Below are 24020 nucleotides of genomic sequence, written 5' to 3'. Positions count from 1 at the left end.
ATTTAGGCTAAACAGTCTTTACAAATATGTACCCTTCATTCATCTCACAGAAACGCGATTCATATTTAGGCTAAACAGTCTTTACAAATATGTACCCTTCATTCATCTCACAGAAACGCGATTCATATTTAGGCTAAACAGTCTTTACAAATATGTACCCTTCATTCATCTCACAGAAACGCGATTCATATTATAGAAACGCGATTCATCTTTTTGTTTACATAGGCCTACACTAACGTTATTCCATAACGTTATTCCACATTAACACTTGAGAAAGGATAACTTAGCCTACCTCACTCCTCAGCGGGATCTGCTCCTCATATCAGCACAATTTTCTCCATAAGGTAGGCTATATTATGCCTCTTTGTTTACAGCTGATGTGGGGGCGTTTCACAGACTGAAATGGTTCTCAGAATTTGCGTTTGAATAGCACGCGCTCTCCGGGGCGTGGTCAAATTACTGTGAATCATCTCGTAATGAGCTCGACTGGAGTCGCTCTCTTTTTATACAGATTACAGAAGCTGATAATATTTGTTTTTTATATAAATTACTTCATTTAAAAGCTGCGATCTCAAGCTTTATGCCCGTGGGTCTGTTTCCCTGTTTGACTGAATTTTCGCGGAGTTATAGATAATTTTCGAACGCGTTTCAAATGGGAGTTTACTGACAGAGAGAAGGCAGAAATAGCATCATGTTCGTTTTTCTTTATTTGTCAAAAAGCAAAACACTTTATTTTTATTGTGAGTATACAGAAAAAAAATAGAAACTGAACAGGATCGATTGATGTATTACACGAAAATGAAAGATCAAAATTAACAGAGCATTTTGTGTTTATTTTTCATTGCTAAAAAAAAAAACGAGCAAAACGCGCGGGCGCGTTTTTGGTCCCCAGAGGGTTAATTCTGCCAATTTGTCATAGCAAGAATCATCAGGAGACACATCTCGTGGTTGCAATAGCACATCCATGGGACCTCTGAGCGAGCGATTGAAGTTCAACTCTGCTGGTGTTACTCCTGTGGACTCATGGACGGCAGAATTATGAGCAAATCTGAACTCTGGTAGGAGCTTGTCCCAATGTTTATGATTGTCACTGACGTACGAGGCCACCATTGTTTTGAGTGTACGGTTCACCCTTTCAGTGAGATTTGTCTGCGGATGGTATGCAGTTGTCATTTTGTGTCCGATGTTCCAATTTTTACAGAGCTCCTGGAACACGGAGGAGACAAACTGTGATCCTCGATCAGACAAGATGTAATCTGGGGCCCCATATCGGGTAAGAATTTCTCTGATAAGTATCTGTGAGACCGTCTCAGCTGTGGCCTTGCGCAGACTAAAAAGCTCAACCCAACGAGAATAGTAGTCCACAAACACTAACAGAAAAACATTCCCAGATGAGCTCCTAGGAAATGGGCCCATCAAATCCACTGCCAGCATTTCCCATGGACGTTGCACAATGGTTTGTTGCAAGGTGCCGGGAAGTCTACGACATTCAGGCTTGTAACGCTGACAAATGTGACAGTTTTGTACCATCTCTTTGACATCTTGGTTCAAGTTAGGCCAGTACACCAAAGCTTGCAACCTTTTAAATGTTTTGAATCTGCCAAGATGACCAGCAAGAGGGTCTTCATGAAGAAACTGGAGTAATTGAGATCGGAGAGGTTTTGGTATGTAAACTTGGTACACAATTTTGTGTGGAAACTGGACAACTCTGTAGACTTTATCTTCTAATATGGATAATTTGGTAGAGGAATTGACAGTGATTTCTCCTGATTCTACTATTTGTTCGTACAGATGGTGAATGTCTGGATCCGTCTGCTGTGCTTTCCAGATGTCATGATCGGTGATTGGCAGGTCCTCTGTTTTCTCGGGTTTCCCCTTCGACTTCAGAGATAAAGCAGTGGAACAAGTTAGAAGGCCCAGTTCATTAATGTCAACAGGGGCTCGAGACAAAGCATCAGGAACCGTATTATACTTCCCCTTCCTATACTCCACTGTGAAGTTGAATTCCTGGAGTCGAAGAGCCCACAGAATTAGACGAGTGTTAGGTTTCTGTGTTTTGAAGACCCACATCAAGGAAGAGTGATCAGTAACGACTGTGAAGAATTTTCCTTCCAAGTAGTACCTCCATTTTTCGAGAGCCCACTCGACTGCCAAACATTCTTGCTCGGTGGTCGTGTAATTTCTTTCTGCCGGATTTAAGGTACGACTGGCAAAGGCCAGGACTTCCTCAGTGCCCAGTCCTGTTTGCTGCACGAGAACAGCTCCTAAGCCGACCTCACTTGCATCAGTGTAGATGACAAATGGTAGATTCAGATTAGGATGTCCCAACACAGGTGGAGACACAAGGAGCTGTTTTAGAGCTTGGAAGGAAATTTGACACTGCAAAGTCCAAAGGAACTTGGCACCTTATCTTTTTAAGGCATTCAGGGGTTCAGCCACTTGAGAAAAGTGCGGTACAAACCTATGATACCAACCAGCCATGCCTAAAAATCTCTGGACTTCCTTTATGTTTTTTGGCACCGGAAACTCTTGGACTGCTCGGGTTTTTTCTGGATCTGGCTTGATACCTGCATCAGACACAATATGGCCAAGAAACTTCAGAGAAGTACGGAAGAAATGTGTTTTCTTCATATTAACAGTCAGGTTTGCCTTTCAATTTATCCAAAACAGCCTGGATGTCCTGGAAGTGCTGTTCCATTGATGAAGAGTATATAATTATATCGTCTAAGCAGACGAAACAGTTCTTTCGCTGTAGCTCTCCCAGGACTCTCTCCATCAACCGCTGGAAGGTCGCTGGTGCATTTTTGAGGCCAAAAGCCATGACCTTGAAATTGAATAACCCCTGATTGCAAATGAAGGCAGTTTTATCTCGACTTTCCTCTTCCATTCGAACCTGCCAATATCCACTGAGATCCAGGGTGGAAAAAACAACAGCACCAATCAAGGACTCAAGAATTTCCTGGATTGTAGGAAGTGGATAAGCATCTGATTGGGAGACTGAATTTACCTTTCGGTAGTCCACGCAGAAACGGTAACCACCCGTTTTCTTGGGAATCAATACCACTGGAGAAGACCATGCTGAGGAGGAAGGCTCGATGACATCCGCAGCTAACATCTCATCAATTAGCTGTTTGATGACCTTCTGTTTCGTAGGAGAAACAAAACACTTGTTTTATCCAAAACATCTGTGTAGACATCAGAATTCTGTTTGAGTTGGATCAGAAAACTTTTTTTTTTCTCTTTCATCTAGGCAGGTGTTTTGGCACGCTACATGCAGAGGGTTTGGTTCTTCCTTTGAGATATCAGGGGGAATCGCAGAAAAAAGAGCAAGAGGGGAAGAATTATGCCATTCATGGAAGTGAGCTTCATTTTTCAGAAAAGAATATTTTCGATCAGGATGAAACCAATAGACATTGTTCCGGATGTCCATTTGCAGCCCACTGAAGAAAAGATAGTCTAAACCCAACACAACAGGAAAGGCAAGCATCTGTGGGGCTAGGACAACCACTGGTAAGGGAACGGTTAATGTTTGTACTGCAATTTGTACTTCACCCCACCCTAATGGTTGCCGGGCTCCTCCATCAGCCAAATAAATGGGACCCTCAGTCCAGGGTCTGAGCTGTTGAGTGTGATAACCCATGGTTACCCAAAATTTTTCATTTAACAGTGTATATGAAGATCCTGTGTCAACCAAAGCTTGGCCTTGCCAAGAGTCAATATTTACAGGAACAATCAACTGCTGAGGTAGAGATGTGGAGAAAGGATGAGCAGGTGAGTATACAGACTCCATATGAGTGACAGTGCTAACAGTTGGATGATTATCATGGTTACCTTTAACAGGATTTGGACCTTGCTGACCTTTATAGTTTTTGTTCTTAACAGGCCCACCCTGAGGACAAGAATTCGGAGCGTGATGTCCTTTACACCGCCAACAGAAGGGAGATTTAGAGGAGTCCTGTGATACTAAAGCTGGTACAGGGTTAGCCATCTGACTTGGAGCAGGATTACTTATTCTGAGTTTCCAAGGTTTTTTCCGTTGTTCATACTGCAATTGGTTTTCCTTGTCTTTTTCCAACTGTTGCCCAAGACGGACTAGACCATCAACAGAAGTAACTCCATTACTTCGAAGTTGACTTGCCATCTGAGGATTGATGTTCTTCAAGATTAACTTAATAACTTCATCCTCTTCAATTTGTGGCTTCCATCGTTTGCACAGAGCTCGGTACATGTAAGCAAAATCTCTTATGCTCTCACCTTCCTGCTGTACGCGTGTTCTTACTCTCTCTGCTAACTCATCCTCGTAATCTTCTGACAAGAAGGCAGCAAGAAACTTTGCTTCAAACTCCTGCCAAGTGTTTGTCTCAAGTCGAGCAACATCCCACCAGTCTCTAGCTGCACCATGCAGCACATTCCTGAGTGTTGCTATTAATTCTTCATCAGAAAGAGGGTGGAGAGCCATGAAATCATAACATTTCTCCAGAAAGATTAAAGGATCATCACAATCTTCTAGTCGGCCAAAGCATGGGAACTGGATTTTCACAGGCTGTTTTCCCAAAAAACATCCTCTACCTTCAACAGTGGTAACCACTTCACTTGTGGAATTAAGCTCAGAGTCACCCAGACCATATTGAAATGTTGGTAACCCTTTCTTTTACAGTCCCCTAATTACTAGGTATTTACCTGGTAAATATATGGTAAGTTATAGTTGGTTATTGGTAATTACCACAGGTAACAAGTATGTAAATGCAGAGAAACTACAAACTAATTACTAGGTATTTACCTGGTAAATATATGGTAAGTTTTAGTTGGTTATTGGTAATTACCACAGGTAACAAGTATGTAAATGCAGAGAAACTACTAAGTATTTACCTGGTAAGCATATGGTAAATTATAGTATTTTAGTGTGTAATTACTTAAGGTGATTAGTATGCAATTACAGAGAAACTACCAGGGAAAAAAAAACACCACTGTTAAATATCAACTCAACAAAGTACTGTGTACTTGTTACCTGTTTAGGTTGGTAATAACTCAGATTTAATTGTGTACTTCCTCAGAATGTAGGCAGACTATTTTTAGAAACACCTCCAGTATTACCCATCAATTCAAGTTAGGTTTGTAGTTATCCTAGGGTTATGTTGGTAACAGTCCATGTTTATTTATTACTATCTTGAAATTAAGACATAGTTTCCAATAAATTACCTTGTCTTACATAGTTGTTGTTCATTGCTACACCCATTTATAGAGGGTTTGTCAAATAATTTACCTTACACTTACCTGGTAACTACCCCGCAGGAACAGTTTTCCCTAATGTCATGGCACATCTTAAATACTGGGTATGTTCTTGCAGATGTTTTTACAATTTACTCAGTAAGTAAAGTGTAACTGTACTGTAAAATGAAGCCTTGTTTATTTCCATGGTATTACCGGAATTGTACCATATAACTTGATCATTCCCTTTTCCATATAGTCACAATTTTTTACCTCATATGTCCTGCAACGTTACTAAGGAAAACATGACAATTTACTCAGTAAGTAAAGTGAAACTGTACTGTAAAATGAAGCCTTGTTTATTTCCATGGTATTATCGGAATTGTACCATGTAACTTGATCATTCCCTTTTCCATATAGTCACAATTTTTTACCTCATTTGTCCTGCAACGTTACCAAGGAAAACATGACAATTTACTCAGTAAGTAAAGTGAAACTACTGTAAAATGAAGCCTTGTTTATTTCCATGGTATTACCGGAATTGTACCATATAACTTGATCATTCCCTTTTCCATATAGTCACAATTTTTTACCTCATATGTCCTGCAACGTTACCAAGGAAAACATGACAATTTACTCAGTAAGTAAAGTGAAACTGTACTGTAAAATGAAGCCTTGTTTATTTCCATGGTATTACCGGAATTGTACCATATAACTTTATCATTCCCTTTTCCATATAGTCACAATTTTTTACCTCATATGTCCTGCAACGTTACCAAGGAAAACATGACAATTTACTCAGTAAGTAAAGTGAAACTGTACTGTAAAAGGAAGCCTTGTTTATTTCCATGGTATTACCAGACTCTTACCACATCCTTTGCTACTGCTTAAACATTTTTGAAATCACAAACTTTTACCGTGTGTTCTGCAACTTAACTAAAACATTCCAGCCTGGTCTCATTGTTAATACGTAGTATTAACACGCAATTTTCAAAGATAGAAAACTACATAGGCTACAGTTATGAAGAAAAACAACATACGTGTAATCACAATAATTTATTTATTGTGAAAATGTCAAAACCGGTACCAAAAGTCATTCACATGACGATGTGTTGCAGTCACAGTCCTCTCTTTCAGTATATAATAGTTTTGAATGAGGTACAGAGCAGAATTTAAGTTATTAATACATGAAAATGTTAATCCGGCTTCGCTCTGTGTGAAGGCGCGCGCGCTTCTCCATTTCAAATATAGTTTACCGACTGAAATACGGCATGTCGCAATCTGTGACGAACATAGACCAACAGGCGAGAGCCAATGAGCGTTTGATATCACTGCCGTAAAACATGTCGTAACGCTTCTTGAGGGCGCAATTTTTGAATTTGAATTCATCATCATGAGCGCGGGTCTGCGCTGTTGTTAAAGCCTGTGGAATGGAGATGAAGATCACTCACTGGATAAAGGGCTGAATTTGGATCTCTTTCTTGCAAATGTATGGATTCTAAAGATTTGGATTATATCAAGTAGGCTATAATAAAATTGATGTCTTTTGTGAATTTATGTTGGTTTTTGGTGTATTATTATTGGAGAAAAAGCATTTTGTGTCTCACTGTAAATAAACTAAATATTAAAATGGTTAAACGATTAAATAAGGTACTTTTAAGGTTTTAAAGTGTATTCTTGTTTAACTGCATGCTAATCCTCCGAAACGAGTTTGCAGCAGAAGGCACGAACAGAGCGAAATGTTATTAGTCTATTTCTTGAGTAAACTGCATAAATGCGACTGAAAACGTAATTGATAAGACATTTGAATGCAATAGAGTCAAAACATTAATGCCACGATTTGAATATGCATAAATAAGAATGCGTACAAATATGTACGTCGGTATAGAGTTGTTCATACGTAAATAATTTATGTTTTTGTGCTGTTATGCAAACATTTTACGTTTTAGTGCTGTAAATACTATACGTTTCTGTGTGTATAAAACGTAAGTAAATGTACGTATGGTAGAATTACACTTTATGTAAAAATACACACGTATTCTCATGAGATCACGTTGAACATTCTCAGTAAGTAAAGTGAAACTGGAACATTACTGTAAAAGGAAACCTTTTTTTTTTCCATGGAATTACTGGGATCTTACCCTATAATCTGTAATAGCTACAGTTACGTAGCTATAACAGATTATAGGGTAAGATCCCAGTAATTCCATGGAAATAAAAAGGCTTCCTTTTACAGTACAGTTTCACTTTACTTACTGAGTAAATTGTCATGTTTTCCTTGGTAACGTTGCAGGACATACAAGGAAAACAAATAAATAAAAATGTGACTATGGAAAAGGGAATGATATGGTACAATTCCGGTAATACCATGGAAATAAACAAGGCTTCATTTTACAGTACAGTTACACTTTACTTACCAAGTAAATTGTCATGTTTTCCTTGGTAACGTTGCAGGACATACTAGGAAAACAAATAAATAAAAATGTGACTATGGAAAAGGGAATGATATGGTACAATTCCGGTAATACCATGGAAATAAACAAGGCTTCATTTTACAGTACAGTTTCACTTTACTTACTGAGTAAATTGTCATGTTTTCCTTGGTAACGTTGCAGGACATATGAGGTAAAAAATTGTGACTATATGGAAAAGGGAATGATCAAGTTATATGGTACAATTCCGGTAATACCATGGAAATAAACAAGGCTTCATTTTACAGTACAGTTGCACTTTACTTACTGAGTAAATTGTAAAAACATTTGCAAGAACATACCCAGTATTTAAGATGTGCCATGACATTAGGGAAAACTGTTCCTGCGGGGTAGTTACCAGGTAAGAGTAAGGTAAATTATTTGATAAACCCTCTATAAATGGGTGTAGCAATGAACAACAACTATGTAAGACAAGGTAATTTATTGGAAACTACCGTCTTAATTTCAAGATAGTAATAAATAAACATGGACTGTTACCAACATAACCCTAGGATAACTACAAACCTAACTTGAATTGATGGGTAATACTGGAGGTGTTTCTAAAAATTGGCTGCCTACATTCTGAGGAAGTACACAATTAAATCTGAGTTATTACCAACCTAAACAGGTAACAAGTACACAGTACTTTGTTGAGTTGATATTTAACAGTGGTGTTTTTTTTCCCTGGTAGTTTCTCTGTAATTGCATTCTAATCACCTTAAGTAATTACACACTAAAATACAATAATTTACCATATGCTTACCAGGTAAATACTTAGTAGTTTCTCTGCATTTACATACTTGTTACCTGTGGTAATTACCAATAACCAACTAAAACTTACCATATATTTACCAGGTAAATACCTAGTAATTAGTTTGTAGTTTCTCTGCATTTACATACTTGTTACCTGTGGTAATTACCAATAACCAACTATAACTTACCATATATTTACCAGGTAAATACCTAGTAATTAGGGGACTGTAAAAGAAAGGGTTACCGAAATGTTGAATGGAGTCGCTGTAATCTGGTGCTCACCACCGGCATTTCCGCAGCAGTAGAAGCAGATGGTGATGCAACTGTTGGTACAGAAACATTGGCTTTCACTGAACTCTGCTGTGATGACTTGAGAGCTTCAATGTCTTTAGCTAATTGATGAAAATGTTGTATGCACTGGTGGAGTTCATTCTGTAAATTACTATTTGAACCTGTCTGAGCAAGAAAGGTATTCATTTGTTGAGTATATTGATCAGTGGTCTTTTGTATGAGATCCAGAGTATTAGCCATTGGTTCCATGACTGTATTGAAATCCTTCAATACCTCTGCATGATGCTTCTTTAGTTGCCAATGCAGCATGTTATTAAACTCTTTTCTGAAATACTCAAACTGATTACTCATAAGCTGTTTTATTTCTGTTGTTTGTTTCACAGATGCAGTATCCACATGCAAGATGAAAGTATCCATAATGTTTTTCAGCTCTCCAACTTCAGTAAACAAGGTGTCTTTTAGACTCTGGTATTGGGTTCTGGTCATTTCACTCAATTGCTGAAGAGTCAGAGTGTCCATAAATCCAGTTAATCCTAAAGAGGGCTGAGATGAAGGTGATATTGGGGGTCTGAGATCAAAACTTCCTGTTAAGTCCATATCTAGCAGAGTGTGTTGAGATGAAATGGCCTGAAAACCTTCCAAGGTGCTGCTAGGGAGGGTGCTAGGAGGAAAGGATTGAGTTCCATCTTGATCTAAAGCCATAACATCCATAAGATCCTCTTTAAAAGTCTTGGTTGGAGTTTGGTTTCGATCTCCCTCCATTTCCTGGCAAGACCTGCTTGGAGATGCAGCCATTTTGCTTGAAGAATTGGGTGTTGTTTTTAGTCGTTTGAAATAAAGAAGGTCTGATTTGAGTGCATTTTTCTTCTCACAAGTGTTTAATATTTGAGTCCCATCTGGGGTGCCATTTTTATGTAACGTTTTCACACACTCTTTAGTTTGGGTTGTTTTCTTTAATGCTGGGGTGCCAGACAGGATTTCTGTCATTAATTTAGTTCAGTTTACGAAAACGTACAAAGGTCTTGTGCAGTCTGGTTTGTCTTTCACAAAACCCCTCACTTATTTGAGAAAAGAATTGCAATGCAATAATACCCATAAAAAACACTCTTAAATAGACCACTTCTACATTCAATATGACAGACAACTAGAATTCATTCAAATATGTATATTATCAAATATCAACACAGTTTTAAGTGTCTCAAAAATGACTTTTTGGGTTGAATAGGAAGAAGAAAACAAAAATTAGTTCACAAATTGTCCCGCCACAAAGGCTACAAAAAAATAAACAAAATTAGCTCAAGTCACAAGATCAGCAGTAATTCCCACAGTTTAGTTCATATAGTTAAATAGTTCACATAGTAAATTTTCCCCAATCAAAAAACAGTCAACAGTCAAAAGTCAAGTCAGGTCAAAACAGTCAGAACTGGCCAAGTGTACTCACGACTCCTTTTTTCTTTAATAGTCTGGTCCACGTTTACTGGAACTCCCCAGATGTGAGTATACAGGCTGGAGGCTCCCAATCCGTCAATTCCGCCCAGAATTTAGAACTGCTCACTCGTACTGTTAGCCCTACAGCGTCTCAACGACCATCCGCTAGTCACACAATGACAAGGATACAATGCTTTCCTTTTTATGATCCAGAGCGCGATCGATTACAACGCAGACGATACACACTTTTGCCACGGATAAACAATAAATCGGGGGAGTCTTCGAGCGGAGCTCCGCGAGGTACACTCACTGACTTGGCTTCCGGCAGCCGCCTCAACTTCCTTGAGCGACGCACGTCATCTAGATAAAGGTAACTGGGCTGTCCCCAAAACGTCACCATCTTCGTCGCTATCTTATGACGACGGAGATTCACATACTATATACATTGTTTTGATTTTTATGGATAATGGACTCGGATTATTTTACAAATGAAAGATGACTGATAATCTAGGATAAATAAACATTTAATTGCTTATTTTATGACGACATCGTCACAGTATTGCGTAGCTATACGCAGTGGGGACGCCATGTAAAACGCTGCACCAAGTAACTGGTTGCAACTGCGGCTCGAGAACTCTGAGCCCACAGAAACAAGCCAGAACCCAATATATATTAAAAAAGACTGGACACCGTCGGGCCTGATAATATATATATATATATATAGACGGAGGTCTGGAGGGGTTCATCCTCCTAGCTCCTTTCAGAAACCGTACCACCAAGTAATTTCTTACTAATGATTGGGTTCAAAATGTTTGTCCAAGCACCAGCTGGAAAACACTGACCATTTTGAAGCATACAAGCGCCTGGTAGAAGGGGCCCTGGCCTCAGTGATCATGTTTAGGATCTTTTCAGGATCCTTGAGGGGATCACACATGGAGAGCCCATAGATCGGGTCGCGGATGCCATATCATCCCGTTCGTCTGTGAGAGGAGATCTTTCCTCAACGGAACAGGCCAGGGAATTTGTCCGTCATCTGGATTTCCAGAGGGAGGCTACAAGGAAGACTGGGCATCCGCTCTCCCTGACCCGTTCGAAGACCTGGGGAATCATTGAAACGGGGGGAAATGCATAAAGGGGGGAGTTGGGCCAGCGATGGGCCAACGCATCCCTGCCCTTCGAGAAGAACACTGCACAGTGAGTGTTGTTCTTTGAGGCGAAGAGGTCGACTTCGGCCTCGCCAAACACTCTCCATATTAGACGCACTGTCTGAGGATTCAGGGACCACTTGCCTAGGGGAGTGTTTCCCCGTGACAGCATATCCACACCCTTGTTCAGGATGCCAGGGATATGTGCTGCTCTCAGAGATTTCAGATTGACTTGTGTAGAATTGAAAAGAATCCAAGATATTTTAAATGAACAAAGATATTTGCTTGACTGTTTTCCTACCCCCTCTTCCTACCACAATGACCATTTGGAGTTCCTAAGGCACAGAGGGGCTGATAGTGATCTAGGCCTGCAGGCAAAATGTTTGTACTTTTGGGGTCGATGAACTGTCACACCTTTAGTACAGTGGTGGAAGTGTAATTATCTGATTGGTCAGTTTGAATGTCTCACAGTTGGGTTTTAGTCACATGGTCAAGGAAAGGATAAAAGAAGATTGAAACTGTTGCTCTCTCTCTTGGATGCTCTGGCTCTCTTCTTCTCCGGGTCCCTTCTTCTCTGGGTCCCCTTCTTATTCTTGGGGCTCTCTCCTTTTGCCTCCTCTCTTCTTTGTCTCTCTCTCTCTCTCTCTCTCTCTCTCTCTCTCTCTCTCTCTCTCTCTCAGGTAACATTTTTCATATATGCTGGGTACAATTAAAGGTATAAGTTATCATCATCTCATACATCTATTTTGCAACTATTTTAAGTGTAACCATAACCATATTTTGTCATTAAACCTTTTCAATTACAACTAATGTGCTAACTAGTTTAGATTTGGTATTGACTTTGAAGTGCTACATATTGCAATACAATATCGTCACTCTCTATAGCAACGTTCTCCCACAAATATTAAGCTATTGTAACTGCGCTTATTTCCGTCGTTGGTATAAGTGGCAGTGGGTGGAATAGACAAGAAATGTGCAGTTTTCTACCATCTTGCTAACAACGTTTCTTTAGTCATTCGGCAGTTCTTGCAGCTTGAACCGCTGCAGGAATTCCACCCTTACACTTGCGCCCAAATAAGGAGGTCTCTCGCCAGGGCGTACAGGCTGCCCGACCTGACACCGCCCTGGTGGTTTATGTATGACACCACAGATTTGTTGTCCGTCCGGACTAACACCTGGTGTCCCCTGACGTTTGGCAGAAACGCATCACCCCCAAGCTCACGCCCTCAAGGTATCAGTCTTGAGCCCGCCAGGGAATCAGGGTCCGTAGACAACCGTGATTCACCATGACATGCAGGCTGCCTGACCACCATGCACGGGCTGGCACACGGTGCTTGAGCCAGTGCTGCAGTGGGCGCATGCGCAGTAATCCCATACGGAGTACTGACGATGCGGCTGCCATGAGACCGAGAAGTTTCTGAAACTTTTTCAGGCGTGAGCACTCGCCTGCCTTGAAGGAGGCTGCTAGTTGTTGGATAGAGAGCGCGCACTCTGTTATGAGCCGCGCTCTCATAGTTGTAGAGTCGATAACTGTGCCCAGAAAGATCACACTCTGGCTGGACTCAGTTTGCTCTTGGATACATTGATTTTGAGACCCAGACATTGCAAATGGCTGAGAATCAAAGCTCTGTGTTGTAACTGAGCTAGAATCAGCCAATCATCGAGATAATTCAGCACGCGCACCCCCTGAAGCCTCAGGGGAGAAAGCACCATGCACTTCGTAAATGTATGGGGTGCTAAAGACAGGCCGAACGGCAGAACTGTGTACTGATCAGCCTGCCCCTCGAAGGCGAATCTCAAGAATGGCCTGTGACGAGGAGCTATCTGAATGTGAAAGTAAGCGTCTTTCAGATCCACAGTAAAAAAAAAAAAAAATCCCCCGGGCGAACTTGCGCAAGGATTTGTTTGATAGTCAACATTTTGAATGGCCGTCTCATGAGAGCCTTGTTCAAATGTCTCAGATCTAAGATGGGTCTGATACCGCCGTCTTTTTTCGGAACTAGAAAATAGCGGCCCAACTCGACACACCGGGAATGGCTTGCCAGGCCAGGGCTCATGTGGCTAGGGTTTGACACATGTTTTAGGACAGGCCGCCTAACACAGGGGGACCTGATACCCGCATATTGTGATTTGTGTTGGGCTGACTATAAAAGCTTTCGCCTGGGGTAAAGTCAGAGAAGCAACTGGGAGGGGGCCACCTAATAAACGGGGACCATGAACCCGTGTGTTGTGTGCTTGAAACATACTCTTTTTGTGCTTTATTTGGGTCGCTGTGAAAACAGCGTTTGTTTGCAAAGGTGCGCGCAGTGTAGCGGGCCTGTTTACAGTAATAAAATCTCTAGCTGCCCAAACTAAACAGGGAGCTGTGAGAAGTGTGCTGGGTCTTTTTGAGGGTGGTCCGGCCAGAGCGGGGCGCTGGTCTCCCTCGAACAGGACCGGAGACGGTGTCTGGGTAGGAGAAAGCGAAGCACGCGGGGACGTGGCCGGCGTGGGTTCGCTAACATGCATTCCCTCAGGTTGACGTTGGCTGCGGCGCTTCTTTTTCCTCTGCAAAAGTAGAGTGGGAAAAGGAAGAGTCGGAGAAGCGGCGTCGCCATCTTGCAAGAGAGCTAGCCACGACCGCAGCGTCGAGACAGGCATGCCTTCACAGACCGAGTATCCCCGGCAGAAAGTGCAGCTTGAGCATGGGCGGTTCCCAGGCATGAGATGCACTTAACATGTCCATCGGCCTCGTGCAGAAGACAGCCGCACGTGGCACAGGAATAGCGAGGCATTTTAAACAACGCTCGCTTTCCTAAAGAAAATAGCAAATATCGATAAGCAAAGGATATGCGTAGGTCGCCGGATAGCAACAGCAGAGCGACGACGGGAAGACGACTTCTGTGTCGAAGGCAAAATCCGCTGTAGGGCTGCACACTCTCGCTGTTGAAACCAACCCTACAGTTAAAGGCTTGCAGAGGACTCAGAGATGTGAAGTATGTCGCTGAAGGAGATGAATCTGCTATAATGGCTGTTTAGGGGGCTGATATAGGCTCGGGCCACGCCCCCTTGGCGGGCTCTGACGTGTGCGCCAATGAGCTAGCATCACGCCATTACACGTCAGACCCCGCCCGCCATTGGATGTGCAGTTGCCGCAGCACAGCCAATGAGTGAGCCAAACACTCAGTGTGCTAGCTGTGCATCTGCAAAATGTGTTTTACATTTTAGGCTTCAGAATTTTGAGGAAAAGGAGTTTCCCCACTGCGTATAGCTACGCAATACGAAGTGACTGTTCTCGAAAGGGAACAGAATTCTACTGACAGGATGCTGTGTGTGCGCTCCGAGCGCAACACAAACAAGCATAGTAGCCTTTGTCTTCGGTTCCACGCCTAAACGGCCAAATAAACACAGAAATATACCAAAATGCCAAGTCGAGTATTCACGTAAACACAGTAGATGTAAGTACTGTGTGCATTCTCTCTCTCTCTCTCTCTCTCTCTCTCTCTCTCTCTCTCTCTCTCTCTCTCTCTCTCTCTCTCTCACATGCACACGAAGAGGATTTATGCTCATCAGTTGGTAACTCAACCTCACAGTGAAAGCCCTGCACAATTATTCCATATTGCAACTTATTTATTGTTTGCTGAATATTTGTTTGTTTTTAGTTGTCTATGGACCTAATAATTACTACTGTTGAAATTTTATTGAAAAAAAGCACGTCTTTAATAATAATATTTTATTTTTTTGTTTGTTTTACTGTGGGTCTTTTGGAAAAATGCATTAACCAAAATAAAAAAAATGGCTCTTTGGTCAAAAAAGGTTCCCGACCCCTGTTTTATGTGAATAATTAGGCAGGATGATTTTCAGATCATTTTAAAGCAAAAACTCTAGGCAACAACATCCATTAGTCAAAAGTCGTGTGGACACATATTTCAATAACCATGTGTAGCAGTCATAGACTGTAAAAAATATGGACAAAGCGTCTGTGACGTCACCCATAGACTTTCTGAAGAACGGGTTTGAAGCCGTTTATGGGGGGTATGGGCGGCGCCATCTTGGAAAATCTTGGGAAATCCTAACCCCGCCCACCTTCTAACGCAGCGCGCGTCACTCAGCTCGCTCTGCCACTTCGTTATCTCTGTGTATATTTTAGGCAACGAAATATGTTATAAAACACCATACTAACTCTTTTCGTTTTCATTTAAAGAAATCTTAAACATTATAGCCACACAAATGTGGTTCAGGCAACGCATATTGATTATATTCACTGCACATAACGTTTGTCTATTTATGAAAAAACAAAATATAAAACACAAACCTGCCTCTTTTCATTTTAAATATAATATAAAAATATTACACATTTTATGGTCCAGGCAATATGTGCATTTGTACTAAACAACATATTTTGCAGTAAACAACACTAGATCATCTTCGTTGTATTAAAATTTAAAATGACAAAACTCAACCCAGTCTCTTTTTGTTAAATTTCAGTTTTATCAATATTAGCCATTATAAAAGTATACGTAAAAGGTATAAGAAGCTATACAAATAAAGCAAACAATTCAGTCAAACATACAAAGTCAGCGCTCTATAGTCTATACACCGGTAAAGTTAAATAGCTTATAAAATTATGAAACTTCCCCTCAGCCAAAATGATTGCCCAGGGAAAAAAAATTAGATTCACGAGACCAAAAATCGCCCATTAGATATACACAAGACGATATAGATATACACAATATCTCATGTTTAACCACTAAAGAGACGCCAGAGTCCGCGGCATTGGCGGCAAACCTCATAACGTCAAGCCGATGAAAGACTGCTCCAGGTGGGGTACATGAACGCCGAGCGCCCGGTCATCGCTGGATCAACTGGATAAAATTTTCATAAATCTTTAAATAAACCACAGATTTGAGCTTTAAACAACTACATTCTCGCCTGAAAAACTCTTAAAACTACATTTCATGATACATAAACAGTAGTATTATATGTCAACTGTATTAAAAAAATGGCGCTTCTTGTTGTCATTCTCCGTGGCGCTGCCTTGTCAGCTGTCAATCAAGCTGTCACTCAAAGTTAACCACGCCCTTATTGTCATATATTTTATATCTAAATACGATCTAAACTAACAAGTTAGAAAAAAATTCACCCCCCTCACAGTTGTCAGGCACTCGGAAGCTATCGAAAAATACAATAAAAGTCCATGGGACCAACCTGTAAAAACATGAATTTATGCTGGGAAAACGGACATTTTAACATGGGGGCTATGGACATTTGCTCCCTTTTGGGACCTCCCTCTAGCGGATTTTCGATGTATTGCAGTTTTTCGCACTTCCGGGTAGGCTTCATTTTTCAGATCAGAATGTTGCCGCTTGGTAGCAGTACTGTTTATTTTTGTCGGGTTACTCCATATGAAGGGGGCGTGCCCTTTAATTACGTTCCCTGTGTATATAGGGGTGTCGCTACGTGTGTGCGTTCTCTTTCTCACTCTGCGTCACTTGAGCGAGACGCGTGTTTCCGGCGGGACGCGTGAATGTTGCACGGTAAGAGCTGTTGGCAGTGACTATACTAGCATGGCTTGTTGTGGCGTTGTCTCACAGGGATTACATGATTTTATCTGTTAAAGGTTGGACAGAGGAACTCTGTGGGATGTCGTGATTTTAATGAGTGCTTAATATAAAGCTGTTTGGGTACCGTGTGAATCGTATTACAGGTATGTTTTAACAGCTGATGAACACATGATTGCTAGTAGCCGGGTAAATTAATATTTTGTATTTTATGTTTAAGGTGCGGGCCAACGTGCGCAAGACGTTACAGTGGGCTTTCTCTGGGTTCATAACGTTATAGCAGCTAAACCGCTGTGTGGATGTTCCCTTTTGCTGTCTGCATTGTGTTTGCTGCCTTTTCCGACTTTATCCGACTTGTTACCGTGACTACAACTCTAGCTCAAATTGGCGTGTTAACGCGCTGCTGCTCGACCCCTCGCCACATCCATTGTTTACGTCCAGCGCGTGTTTCATCAGCTGGTCCGAGGACTGTGGGTCGTTAGCATGGTACCTTATCAACTGTGCTGTGAGTAAATAAATTGAGTCATAAACCTCCAGTGGTGCTCAGGTATTAGATCAACCACTTAACTGTCACCAGCTCTTCTACATTTTGTTTCTTTAAACATTATATAATTTTCTTGAGTTCATTGTGTAGTGGATTAACATTATATATATTTTCTTTTCCATTGATTTGAGTTTGCTGGATATATTACCCATATGTACATGTATGGACTTTGTGTGACATATTTGGTGTGTGACCAAGTTTATGTACTGTATGTATATGTTTCTTGTGTGGATATCTTGAGGGCAGCCCAAAGAGGTGTTTCTCTACTTTAACATTGTTGGCTGTTGTGCCCATTTCTGTCCACCAGCATTGTAGGGGTGACCGAACGCACCTCGAGTTGATGAGCCAAACTGATGTGGTGAACTCTTTTAAAATTGTGTCTTAAATTGCCAGCTGCTCTGTCAATGTTTTGATATTGTGTATGTGTTTCGTGTTTTCTTTTTTTTCTGTTCTCTCTTCAGAATTGGGGCAGCCAGTAGCAGAAAATAAGCGTCTTTTCCCGATTGTGGTGGTGGGTTCTTTTGCTTGAATGCTGTGTTCACAGTGACGTGTGAAGTGAGTGTGCAGTGAGTGTGCACGTATGATCGCTATATCCGTTCTGCTAAAGAGAGCCAGCGCCCCATTCTGAAGTGAGCGTCCGTGTGATTTTGTGTTCAGATTATTTTTGTTTTATTGGTGTTGTCTTAAATACAATTTGATATGTTTTTGAGAAAATAAAGTTTTGTATTTTTCTACTCCATGTCTGATACCTGACTCTGATACAACGGACCTTTGAGCCTTATCTAATTAAAGGGCATTTCCCGGAAAGAGGCCCCCGGGTGGCGTAGTCGGTAACTTTCTTAAATCTTTAGTATACCTCTAGTCTAAGCTGCCACACATGCATAAACACTATTCTCTCAAAAATAAATGTTGCTAACATATTATGGAAGCCTTGTTTGTGCTGAATAGAGTGTAATTACACCATTGCCATTATTATGTTTATAAGCAACTGAAAAAAAGCACAAATGTCAGGGCATGTCAAAACATCTCAAGGACCCCCAAAACACCTCAGACCCCAGAGGGTTAAGCAGATGACATCCACTGGAGGTGGGCAGAATAAAACAGTATAAAGCTACAGCAGCTCAGATCCTCAGAAGACAAGAGAGTCTGTAAACATTAGGTAAATAAATATCTCAGAATATAATCCTTCAGTTAATACTGTATACTGCATATTTGTTCTAAAGTGAAATGCCTTTCTTTCTCTTCATCAGGAAAATGATTCTGCCAAGTTTGAACATCACTCTGATTTTTACCAGCTATGGACCACCTGGTGCTCTTTATTATGGAGTTTTTGTAATCTCTCTTGCAGTCTATCTTACAACTGTTTTTGCAAATGTAACACTGATGCTGGTGATCTGCTTGGACACATCTCTCCATAAGCCCATGTATATATTTTTATTCAACCTAGCTATTAATGGACTAATCGGATCATCTGCTGTACTTCCTAAAATAATGGAGAATCTTGTTGATGAAATGAAAGATATACTGTATACTGACTGTATTCTGCAAGTTTTTTTTATTAATATTTATGCAATATGTGCTTATGCAATACTGACACTTATGGCCTATGACAGGTATGTTTCAATTTGCAAGCCTCTACAATATCACAATATCATGACTCCGGGTAAAATAAGACTTCTGCTTTTCATTGTGTACTGTGTTCCTATCTGCTCTCTAGCTGTACAGGTGTACCTTACATCAAGGTTGCCTATGTGCAGGTATACAATAAACAAGTTGTTTTGTGACAATTTGGCCGTTGTTAATCTCTCCTGTGCCAAAAATACCTGGGGAGATCTGTATGGCATATGTTTGGTACTTGCTTTTGTTGTTCTACCTCTAATCTTTGTCATCTTATCATATGTGCGGATATTATTTGTGTCTTTGAATGCATCAGCAAACGCCCGAAAGAAGGCTCTAAAAACATGCACACCACACTTGATTACTTTTATTAATTTTTCATTGGCCTCTCTTTTTTCTGTGATATACAATCGAATTAATTTCAGTCTTTCAAAAGAAGTTAATGTGTTTATGTCAGTTCATTTTATCCTGATCCCTCCACTTCTACATCCACTTATTTATGGAATTAGAACAAAGGAGATCAGCAATAGCCTCACAAAAATATTACAAAGAAAAATACTTGCACTTGGTTTTAATTTAAAGACTGAACAAGGGTATAATGATGCACTTTTTATTTCTACTAAATAAATGGCAAGGCCTATATGAACATTTGCACATTTGAATGTCTTATATTACATTTTGTACATTGTTTAATGACATTAGAGTCGAAATCTGAAATTGTGTATGTGTAACTGATATTTACACAACTCTTGTATACATTGGTCAATGCAAAAATCCACTTCAAATTACCTTGAATTTCAGAACAAATTTCACATAATTTTATCATATTGATGTTGCAGCCATTTTATAAAAGCAACTACATATTTATTATATACATACTGTACATAGATTCCTTCTTTTGTAGTTTTATTAAAAACAATTAAATAGAAAATGTTATTCAAATGTTTGAGAAGGCACCTATTTACACAGATGAAAAAAAGAATGTTAAACAATTATTTACAGATTTACTCAAACCTCGGATAGTTTATTCTACAAACAAACCTGTTCATCTTTTTATGCAACCCCTTTTGCATTTCTGTTTTTTATTCTCCATACCTGGCTTTCCATTTTTGGATATTTGGATTTAAATACATTTGGTCATGTTATCTGACATATTAAACCTCCGTTTGGAGGTATATCAGTGTATGTGATGCATTAACTCACTGATTAACATTTAATGTTATTTACTTACAATCATTGTGTAACATTATTATCAAAGGTACAAATGCTGTTTTGAGAAGGTGCATTTTAAATACAGTTGCATAATGGCTCAAAAATCAAAGAAATAAACCAGAACTGGACCTTATCTGAACCACAAAATCTGTGTATATTAAATATGTCTGTGTATATTAATAAAGTCATCTCAGCCTTAATATGCCTGTTAACAAGCAGAATCACTGAAGAAAAGAAGAGAACAGAAAAAGAGACGAGCAGAAAAACAAGAACTACAACTGACTTCCAGCCACAGCATTAGATTAAATCAACTGAAGAGAAAAGAAGACATTAAACCAGAGGAGGATTAAACAACTCCACAAACAGCATTACCAGCTTCACTTATTACTAACCAGATTGATTTTATTTCTGTCAGACGTCTACATATGTTGTTATTGAGAATTAACAGGGGTTTAACTCTAATGTGCTTCAGTTGAAGACACCATAATTGTGATTAGTGTTTCCTTTAGTTGCACTTTTAACTTTTATATCTTTTGTCAGTTTTGGCTGCTGTGACAGACTTTTGTGCCATTAACAAATTTAGATTACAAACCCTACAGTATGATATTCAGCAGTATTATGACAATCAGTAAGAAACCTTTAACAAGAATTAGCACAACAAAATATCTACATATAGATAATAATCAATAACAATGGTGACTAGGGATGGGAATTGATAAGAATTTAACGATTCCGATTCCATTATCGATATTGCTTATCGATCCGATTCCTTATCGATTCTCTTATCGATTCTTATTGGGTGAGGGAATAAGTACAAATTTGTTTGTATTAACTCGCTTTAATATCTGATCAGAAGACACAGCACAGAGTATACACAAATTATGTGTAGCAACCTCAGAACAAACCTAAAAGTAGGTGAGCTACTTCTCAAAGTAAAGTCCAGGGACCTATAGCCTAGGGCAGTGTTTCTCAACCAGTAAACCATGGCATGCTAGTGTGTGCCTTGAAAGATTATCAAGAAGAGTGCCTTAGGATTAGGAAATTGATCATTTTCACATTCATTGGTCCGGACAAAAAAATAAATAAAACTGCCATTTATGTGCCATAAAAACTAAAAACACAGACTGAAAACAGTTAAGTAAGAGCTTGTGCCTTTTGGAATATTAACAGTGCTCATTTGGATTAGGCTATTGAGTTACTAAAACAATCTTTATCAAATAATACACGGGTTTTCTTCACATTTTGAACGTTTTTGTTTCCATTTGTTTAATTTCAAGATCTGATGTGACTTATCCATTGTTGTTTTTACAGCTACAAAGCTGGGAGCACTAAATGATATTCAGTCACATTATACGCTTTTAACATTAAATAAAGCACATAAATAGTACCTGATATTATCATTGCCACACTTTGTCGCAGTAAAATAGGATCCGTTTCAAATAGAATCGTCGCGTGTCGCGGCTGGTTAAACTTTGATTAACATGGAAAATGATACTTTTTATCACGTGTCGCGCCGTCGCGATGTAGTTAGGACGCGGTCAGAGCGCTTCTGCCTCGATGCCATGTTTGCTCATAGTGTTTGCTACATTCTGAACCAAAACAACGCAGCACGTGTGTGACGTCGTGTCACATTTGAACGAGCGGAACCGATAAGCGGAATCGTTAAGCAGGCATGCTAACGGTTCCAAGGAATCGATTCACTGGGCACCGGTTCTGAAGAAGAACCGGTTCTCGGTTCCCATCCATTATGGTGACAATCAAAAGTGCCTTGCTGCAATGCATGCTGGGTACCAGCATAATACAAAACTCCCAGCATGCATTGCAGCATGAATAAATTATGCAGCTGAATTGTCCTATTATTTTGTTATAACATTTACATTTACATTTAGTCATTTAGCAGACGCTTTTATCCAAAGCGACTTACAAATTAGGACTAAAATTAAGCGAGTCATCATGAAGAGGCAAAAAACAACAACAACGCAAGAAGTGCTCAGAATACGAGATTCAGGCATTATTCAGAGTAGCATAAGCCCGATAAGTGGTTTTTTTTTGTTTTTTTTTATGAAGGTAAGTGCTCACGGAAGAGATGGGTTTTCAGCTGTTTTTTTAATGTTGTCAGGGATTCTGCATTCCGGATGAGGGTGGGGAGAGTGTTCCACCAGCATGGAACTGTGAATGAGAATGTTCTGGAAAGTGATTTTGTGGCTTTCTGTGATGGAACCACGAGACGTCGTTCGTTGATCGATCGTAGGTGTCTGGTAGGGATGTAGGCTCGTAGGAGTGAGTGAAAGTAGGAGGGAGCTGAGCCTGTGATAGATCTGTAAGCAAGCGTCAGTGCCTTGAACTTGATGCGAGCGGCGATAGGTAGCCAGTGCAGGGAGATGAACAGAGGAGTGACGTGGGCCCTCTTGGGCTCGTTGAAGACAAGACGGGCTGCAGCATTCTGGATCATCTGTAGAGGTTTGGTTGCACATGCTGGAAGTCCGGCCAGAAGAGCATTGCAGTAGTCAAGCCTAGAAATGACCAGGGCCTGGACGAGAAGTTGTGTTGCGTGCTCGGTTAGGAAAGGCCTGATCTTCCTGATGTTGTGCAGTGCAAACCTGCATGATCGAGCTGTCTTTGAAATGTGATCTGTGAAGGTCAGCTGGTCATCAAACATTACTCCCAGATTTCTGACCGACCTTGATGGGGGGATCGATGATGAATCAAGCTGGATGGTGAAGTCGTGCTGTAGAGATGGGTTGGCAGGGAGGACGAGAAGCTCAGTCTTTGCCAGGTTGAGCTGCAGGTGATGTTCCTTCATCCATGTGGAGATGTCTGCCAGACAGCTTGAGACCCGTGCAGCTACTGTGGGATCATCTGGTTGAAATGAGAGGAAGAGCTGTGTGTCATCAGCATAGCAGTGGTAGGAAAAACCGTGTGCCTGTATGATGTGTCCCAGTGATGTAGTGTAGATGGAGAAGAGGAGGGGACCAAGAACTGAACCCTGGGGAACCCCTGTGGTCAGTTGATGTGCTCTGGATACCTCGCCTCTCCATGCGACCTTGAAGGACCTACCTGTGAGATAGGACTCAAACCAGTCGAGTGAAGTTCCTGTGATGCCCAGTGATGAGAGACAGGACATAAGGATCTGATGGTTTACAGTGTCGAAGGCAGCAGACAGATCCAGGAGAATGAGGAGTGAAGATTTGGAAGCAGCTTTTGCAATCCGTAGGGCTTCTGTGACCGACAGTAATGCAGTCTCAGTTGAATGCCCTTTCTTGAAGCCAGATTGGTTGACATCCAGCTGGTTGTTTAGAGACAAGAAGGATGTTACTTGGTTGAAAACAGCTCTTTCAAGTGTTTTCGCAATGAATGGTAGGAGAGAGATAGGTCTGTAGTTCTCTACAAATGATGTGTTTAGTGTTGGTTTTTTAAGCAGTGGAGTGACCCGAGCCTGCTTGAATGCTGTAGGGAAGGTGCCAGTATGGAAGGATGTGTTGATGATGTGTGTGAGTGCTGGTAGAAGTGTGGGAGAGATGGCTTGTAGAAGGTGTGAGGGGATGGGGTCTAGAGGGCAGGTGGTAGGATGACTGGAGAGGAGAAGTGTAGATACTTCTTCCTCGGTTAGCGGAGAAAAGGAGGACAGAGGGTTATTGGCTGTGGAAGGGGTCAGTCTTGGTTCCTGTGTGTGTGGAGCTGAGAACTGACTGCTGATGGTTGTTGTTTTGTTGGTGAAGAAGTATATATGCTATATATTTTAAATATATGCTTTTATGCTTTTATTTTTCGCTGTTGGTTTTGTTGTGACATTTAGTAGTCATTTAGTAGC

General features: G+C 40.6%; 2 protein-coding genes across 2 annotated transcripts in view; one reads left to right on the top strand and one right to left on the bottom strand.

Annotated features, from left to right (window-relative positions):
* The window catches only part of LOC311297404 (olfactory receptor 52D1-like), a gene marked incomplete at both ends in the record, with an annotated part of 283003 nt that overhangs the window by 10348 nt on the left and 248635 nt on the right, over nucleotides 1–24020 (bottom strand). The gene's annotated exons all lie outside the window — the stretch shown is intronic.
* On the top strand, nucleotides 18635–19624 carry LOC311296537 (olfactory receptor 52K1-like; the record flags this gene model as incomplete). Its single annotated transcript, XM_084418366.1, has 1 exon — nucleotides 18635–19624. The coding sequence occupies one exon, from the start codon at nucleotides 18635–18637 to the stop codon at nucleotides 19622–19624; it is 990 nt and encodes a 329-aa protein (XP_084274492.1).

The sequence above is a fragment of the Rutilus rutilus genome (assembly GCF_951802725.1).
Source record: "Rutilus rutilus genome assembly, chromosome: 9".
NCBI classification, from domain to species: Eukaryota; Metazoa; Chordata; class Actinopteri; order Cypriniformes; family Leuciscidae; genus Rutilus; species Rutilus rutilus.
The sequence above is the reverse complement of the archived record's forward strand: the minus strand, read 5'-3'. Positions and strand labels throughout refer to the sequence as shown.